Raw genomic sequence first — 7,970 nt, forward strand, 5'->3', positions numbered from 1 at the left:
TGATGATCCTTCATTCGTTGACCAGAAGTCATTATCTTCGGAGTTATAGCGGTTCAAAGTTTTTCTAATTTTAATAGAGTTTAAGGTAAACGATGAAAAATTACCTTTTTCTTTGCACGATGATATCTCGAAAACCGGAAGTCGTATCGAGATGAATGAAAAAGCGTTTTAAAGGGGAAGATTCCGCGCTTCTGATGATTCTTCATTCGTTGATAAGGAGTCATTATCTTTGGAGTTATAGCGGTTCAAAGTTTTTCTAATTTTAATAGAGTTTAAGGTAAACGATTGAAAACCACCTTTTTCTTTGCACGACGATATCTCGGAAACCGGAAGTCGTATCGGAATGAATGAAAAAGCGTTTTAAAGGGGAAGATTCCATGCTTCTAATGATCGTTCATTCGTTGATAAGGAGTCATTATCTTCGGAGTTATAGCGGTTCGAAGTTTTCCTAATTTTTATAGGTTTTTAGTCGAGTTTCAAGGCAAATTGAACGAGCATTAATAATCACTCGTAATAATAACCGAAAACAACGTCTAGAAATCATAACGATTATGAAATATTTTTTAATATAACTGTCATAATTTCTGTTGAGAAATCGTTGTAACATTAATTTCAGAACGTTCGCTGGTTCATTTGTCTGGAAATGATACGACGATTCCTTTAAATACATATTTGTTGAACGTTATTACACCTACGTCTCAGATTCTGACAACGCTGAGAAAACTATTAATTTTCACCTTTCACGCCCGAGTTTCTGGTGTTATTTCAAACCTTCACATTTTTCTTCCGAGGTATGGAACATTTCACGCCCACCTTGCACCGACGCTCCACGTTTTCGTTAAATAACACGCTGCCAGAGCACATCACTTTCAGAAACGTAAACCGTTATATTAAAATATCCAAGAAATTACCTAAATTTATAGAAATAGAAATTCCTATATTAACAAAATATTTCCATTACAAACCGATCTCTCTTTTTCTTTTTTCCTAATTCCACCTATTCCCAACAAAATCTAACAAACACAATCGAATAAGAGACCTACACCATGCCTATATATACACACCTGCTCCACGAATATATAACTTATCCAATTCTCATTCGACGAAATCTTCGACGAATCCTTCACCACCAAATAAGAAACCCACACCGTCCACGAAATCGAAAGTCATCCGTCGAGGAGCAACACTCGTCAACCAGCTCGACGCTTCGACGAAATCATTTCGCTCGCAGTGGAAGGAGGAAGAAGAAGGTGGCGAGCCAATGCAAACAGCTCTCTGGAAACGGCTCTCTCAGGACCTCGGGGCAAGACAAACACGCGCCCAGACCCTCGACGAACCTGCCGACTCACCCGTTTACGATCGCAATACGCGACTCCTCTCTCTGGATCCATGTTTATCCATCACGCGAAACCGAGCCTAAGCTTTGCTCCCGGATCGAGAATCGACCCCCTCCCCCCTGAAACTGTGTTTCTTCTTCGTTTGCTTATCGCGCGGAGAGATGGATGGATCGATCGATCCCGATTTAGGTGGCGACTGTTTTCTTTCGCCGAGTTTTTTCAACGAATGTTCGAGACGTTGCAATAGAGAGAGAGAGGGGGGCGTGTTGGTTTTGCCAGCCAGCCACGTTTTTTTCACTCTGTTTTCCAAGTTGGCGATTGTTGTTGCAAGATGGCAGGTCGATGCAAGTTTGATGGCCTCTATAATATTCTATAATACGCGTATAGAGATTTGCCTTTAATTAACAAAGTTAAAAGTTATCGATTCACTTTTAATCTAAAGATAAATATCGCGTTTATTTTCTTTTTTTCGTGTTTTTTCGAGAAAGACATCTTGCGATAACTTTCGTTCATTGTCTTTGAATAATTTATATATCAAGGAGAAAGTTTCATTTCCATTGATCTATCACTGGATCTCGTTTCTCGCGCAATCGATACCTTGTATGAAATCTACATTTCATACGCGCATCAAAGTTTGGTTTTAGACTCGATCGCGGTTTGTTCATTTATCGATAAGCGGGAGATTGGAATTTTTTTGGAGATATCGAGCCGTCAGATCACTCGGCTGTGGTGCGACTGTGGCTTTTTTCCACGTATTCGGGGATTATTTATGTCCGAAATATCGCGCGACAGAGTCGAAAAGTTTCATTCGCTTTTTATCGGATCATCCCTTGAATCTTGAATGGCGCAAAAAAAAAAGAATTGTTGTGCATGGTTTATGAGAATCATAAATTGAATTCTTGATGAATTATAAATGACTCGTCGATCATGAATATTGGGAATAATTTTTTTGATAATACGTGAAGCAAGGAATTTTTCCTCCTTTTTTTTTTTTTTTTTTATTTCATTGAATAAGAAGCTTCAATTTTGTATATCGCGAAACTACTTGGCCCATAAACTACGTATATTCAACATTTCTCTCAAAGGAACTCGCTTTGATTTGCTTTTTCATCTTGAGAAAGTACTTCAAGTACTACTAGGTACTTTCTCAGTGGCAAAACATCTTTAAAACGATGCATGAATATTGCAAAAATTGAGGATGAAAGAAATGGAAATTCTACTGGAATTAACGCCTCTTCGAATTCTAACTTCTACTTAAAAAAAAATCGTATCTTCAAAATTCTATTCTAATTTCAATAATTTGTTTTCCAGAAGTGAACAGTATACGTACAAACAACTACACGAAGAATTTTTTCTAAAGTAAAGCAAAAGAAGATACATACCCCTCACCTATCGAAAACTTTAAACAACCTCGTCGAATTATAACAATTTCCATCATCGTATCATTTCCATCATCGTATCATTTCCATCATCGAATCATTAATGAATATTCGAGAAATAATCTCTCGTGTCGAAAGGGCATCGAGATTAATGAATAAAAGAAAAATCTCCACACGTATTATTATTCCAAGCCTGTCCCAACTCTCGAAAACGCATCTCGAAACAATAGCCGCGACTTCCTTCTTCGAAACGATTCCACGAACAACTTGTGAAGAAAGATGTCGGCGTTAAGACGATTCTCTTCTCTGGACGAAGAAGAAGAAGAAGAAGAAGAAGAAGAAGAAGAATGGCGCTCGCAGCGCGAAAGAAGGAAGAGGAGGGTGTTTATAGAAGCGGATGGAAGTCGAGGCACGAAGACGAGGACGAGGATTGAGCAAACAACGGCGGATCTCGAGTTCGAAGACGGCTTCACTCATCGTCATTAACACCGCATAATACGTTCGCGAAACAAGCCCGTCTCGAGTCTTCGTTCCTCATTCTTTTTCCTTTTCCCTTCCTTTCACGACTTTTGCACACGGTTTACTCGCGCCTCGTCACTTCCTCCACCTCTTCTCCCGTCCGTTCGCTTTTTTTTCGCGGTTCTCTTCGGTTATTTCTTCTCTCTCCCTCTCTTTCTCTCTTTCTCTTGAAGGAGAGAGACCGACGACCAGAAACAATGTGTACCTTGGCTCTTGACACGGATTCTGAAGCGATAGAATCCACAAACGTAGAGGATACACGTTTTTCCCGGATTTCTTTTTCTTCGTATCGCGTATATGGGGAATAGAGGAATAAGAAATGAGCGCTGAGTGTTGTCGAGTTGTACCGTTGAAGCGATGAGAATTTTGTTTTAATTTCCGATGAAAATACGAACGAATATTTTTTTTCTCTCGTCGAGATAAAAGAATATATATATAGAGAGAGAGATTCTATTATTCTTTCGTACACGATGGAAGTCTATTTCGATATCACGTATAATTTAAAATATCGTTGAGGAATCGCAATACGTAAAAGATTGGAGAAAACAAAATCATCTAAACTGGGGAATTCTCCTTTCTTCTTTATATTTATGGATCCAATGACATTCTCGATAATATATCCAATACGTGAACATAAATCACAATTCGTAAATCGAACGATATAATTTTCTTCCCTTAGAGTCACTATTCGCTTGATCTTTATTTAACCATCGAGGTGGTTCTCTTCGTGCGTTCGAAAGAAATATTCTTAAGTTAATATTATGTTTGCCGAGCTAAGACGTTTTCTTGGAATATATACGGGATGCCTGTTTTCATCTAAATACAGCGAAATATCCTTCGAGGGAAAATCGCAAGGTATAAAGTTGTTTGGCGTAAGCAGCACACGTTGATTTATTAAATGGAATCTTTTCTTTACGAAAAGTACGTATCGAAATAATCAAGCTTCAAGAAGAGATCTAAGGGATGAGGAGAGAACGAAGAATTAGTAGAAACTTTCTAATAATATTTCGATTTTAGAAAAATTGTCGAGCTGAGTTTTACCTTAAAAATTTTTCTAAAAATATTCTCGTCATCCTTGGAAGATACAACACGCGGGCACACACATACATACGCATTCTGTATGTGCATATAGAGGATTACATGCCGATTCTGAAGCAATATCGCGATAACTCGAAATAGCAAGGAAGGGAAAATATCAAGGAACATTGCAGGATGATTTTTCTCATCCTCTTCGAATGTGTACAGAGAGACTTCGAGCGTAAAGAAATCGAGGAAGAGTCGAAGGAAGGCACAAACGCATCCTGACGAGCGATCTTTCTTTCTTTCTTTCTTTTTTTTTCTTTTCTCTTTCTCTCTTCCCTCGCCAACCACGTCGCGAGAATTCGCGAAACTTTCCAACGTCCCTTCCCGGTTCTCGCCGTTTCTTATCCCTTCGCCATTCTGTTCGAATGGTTCGAAGTGGTTTCGCCTTTTTCTCGAGGCGTGGGAAGAGGGAAATGAAGCGAGAGAACAAGCGTTTCGCGCGATGTTTGCTCGCATGTTTCGTTCAATTTGAGGTTCTTTTTTTTTTTTTTTAGAACGATTAACGCGTAATTATCGCGAGGCGTGAAAGATTTCAATGAAAGATGTGAGAAATTTCTATCGCGATTTGCATGCTTGACTCTGGTATGCGAACGAGTCGATTTATTTTTAATCGAAATAGAAAAAAAAAAAAAAAAAAGAAAGAAATATTTGAATTTTGTACTATACTAAAATTTATAAAGTTTTATATTTTATTGAATTATCGAGAGATTTTTTATTTCGACAGCCAATTATTGCGAATTGGAATTAAAAAAAACGATCCTGAATTTAAATCATCCTAATACTTTTGTCTCATTAAATTAATTAGGATAAAATTCATTTTCTCGTCCTTAAAATACGAATGCACATACTTCTAACAAGCTTTTACATTTAAATAAAAAAAAAAAAAAAAATTCATTTCATAGTCTCGTAATCAAAAGAATATGAAATCTGTGAATAACAAACTCACCTCTGTATCCTCGCAATTATATATAACAAGATTCTCTGCTTCGTTTTTTTTTTCTTTTTTCTTTTTTAATTCTTTCTTTTTTTTTTTTTTTAACTTCAATCGATTATAACGATCGTTCATCGCAATTTTTTAATCGATTTACAATCCGACAATCGTGGCGCACGAACAGCTTTGAACTTCGGTCACAAAGACTCACCTGAAACGATAAAGGCAACGCAATTAGTTTGATTAACGAGTCTTGCAGCCCCCCCTATACGTATACGCGAGAAGACAAAAGTAAAAGCATCGTGAAACTGTTAAATTACATTGAATTAACGATAAACGGTGGATGAAAAAAAAAAAAAAAAAAAAAAAAAAAAGAAAAAAAAAAAGCGATAAAAGGGTAAAAATAAATAAAATAACAATAAAAGGGGGGAGAAAAAAAAAAAAAAACCGTGAAAGTTTTAAATTACATGGAATTACGGAAAAAGGGGGAATGAAAAAAAAAAAAAAAAAAAAAAAAAGGAAGAAAAAGGAAACCACACGTAAATTAATTATCTTCGACCTTTTATAGAGTCTCTTGTTAAAAAATTTTTAATGAATATATCCGCGATTTCGAACGAGATGTTAATTATTCTTTTCCCTTGAATCGGTCATTGTCCAATTTAATTCCTTTCATTTAAAAAACGCGAATTAAAATTTAAACGATTTAATTTTTATAATTTCTTTCCCGTATGCAAAATTCAATCCTTAAGTTATAAATTATAAGGATTGTATAATCTATATTCTTTCTATTTCTTCTATTCAAAATGTTTCTATGAAAAATAATTATAAAACTGATATTTTATATTTAATATCGTTTTCTTCTTTTTATTTATTATTCGTTTTTTTTTTCACTCGATCATGATACTTTTCTAATTAATCGAATAGAAAAAAATTTTGCGAACAATTACACGGAACATTACAAAAATTCTGTGAATAGATAAACGAAAGGAGAGAAGTTTAGCCACGAAACCTCGTATATATCTCGGACATTTTCCTCTTTCACGTAGGATTTCCTTCGAAAGATCCGGTAAAAAAGTTCCTCAGCTTTTCAGGATTACCAGTAATGCAACCATCATGCGGGTACGAACATCCTGAAAAACAAGCTGGCCTAATAACTAGAAACTTTCAAGCCTTATTGTCGTCGCGATTAAATCCGAAAACTGTATTATTTCTCTCTATGTTCATCACTCAAAGGCTCAATTCCATCTTCGAAAAGTTGTTCTTCCGATTGCATTTAAAAAAAAAAAGAAAGCAAGCACGATAGTTTGTAGATAAATGAAAGTGTGATTAAAATTTTTAATTTGCAAAGTTGGAAAATTCGAGAAAAATTCAGTTTTATTTCGGCCGGGGATAATCGAGGGATAATTTTAACGTGAATTCCGCGAAGAATGAATTATTATAATTTAACTATTATAATTTCTTTTTGCGTTAATTAATCGTGAAAATTGTAATTTTTCATAATTTTTTCGCCCCTTTATTAAGAATCTTTGTTATTCGACAGTTTATCGGACGGAGAAAAGATTTTACAATAACAGAAACCGGCATGACTTTTGAAAAAACACGCCACTGTGTCGAAGCTAAACAATTTCAAATTAAATTTAAATTTCAAATTTAAACGTTGAATTAAAAACAGGATTTAAATTTAAATTTGAATTTAAATTTAAATTACGTTTGACTGCGTATCTATTTGGATAACGTATGGCAGATTTTCAGAGAAACCAGGCCGTAAAATCATTAACTCAATAAGTGAACTGGAAACGAAGTTTCCATGCGCACTATTTATTACATTAATACACATTTCACTCTCTTATTATATCGAATTAAATATTGAACTAAAATATTATCAAAGTAAATAAAACCGATTTTCGGCAATATTATATTCCATACGAAATTCAACCTTTTCCTCTAATTAACAGCTATTAAAAATTTAATCAACCAATTACCGGTGTTACAAGATTTTTACGATTATTATTTACGATTATTATTTATAAACGAAGATTAAACTTAAAGCTTTATTTATAAAAATTGCAATGAGAATAGAAGATACGATGAAAATATTTATCTAAAACCATTGGATAGAAAACTAGAATACTAATATATATATATACTCAAAAAATTTCCAAATTAATTTCATTCAACTCCAAATTTCTTGCCAACAACAAACTATTCTATATTTTCTATCCAAGATACAATTAATCTCAAAAATATTCCCTTTATTATTTTCACAACTGTACAACAGTTTATTATTATACAGAATAAAATAATTAAATCATCTTTTGCCATTCCAATTGTGCATACTTTCTGCCTCTAATATCCCCTCCTCCCCATGAAAACATTAAATAATTACGATTCGTAATCCTTCCAATCCTGGAAACCACATCCTTCAACAAACCCCACGCGTTTGAAACGCAACGTTTCTACTTCCAACAGTTTCTCCTCCAGGCTATACTTCGCAACACACGTTTCTTGACAGAAAGTTAATAAAGTTTTCCAACTCGCATAAATCAGCGTGCTTCTTTGACCCGCACCCGTGCTACGTGTACCCACACACCTGACCATAAAAGCAACAAACTTTAACGCGTTCCAATAAATTTCACGCCACCCCCTAAATGCCACCGCGCCACTCTCTCTTTTTTTTTTTTTCCTTTCCTCCCCTCCGCTTCCTTTTTTTCCCTCCTCTCC

At 35.2% G+C, this 7,970-nt stretch overlaps 1 protein-coding gene across 2 annotated transcripts in view; it reads right to left on the reverse strand.

The window, feature by feature from the left end:
• LOC102677150 (mannosyl-oligosaccharide alpha-1,2-mannosidase IA-like) overlaps positions 1 to 7,970 on the reverse strand; it is a 191,985-nt gene that overhangs the window by 69,124 nt on the left and 114,891 nt on the right. The window contains exon 3 of one of the 2 annotated variants that reach the window (XM_006612283.2): positions 5,319 to 5,460. The exons of the other annotated variant lie outside the window; for it this stretch is intronic. Within the exon in view, the coding sequence (XP_006612346.1) occupies positions 5,368 to 5,460 (93 nt within the window). The 3' untranslated portion in view covers positions 5,319 to 5,367. Of the gene's footprint in view, positions 1 to 5,318; positions 5,461 to 7,970 lie in introns of those variants that run through there. 2 annotated transcript variants of the gene reach the window in all.

This window comes from Apis dorsata, unplaced genomic scaffold (assembly GCF_000469605.1).
Source record: "Apis dorsata unplaced genomic scaffold, Apis dorsata 1.3 scaffold_104, whole genome shotgun sequence".
NCBI classification, from domain to species: Eukaryota; Metazoa; Arthropoda; class Insecta; order Hymenoptera; family Apidae; genus Apis; species Apis dorsata.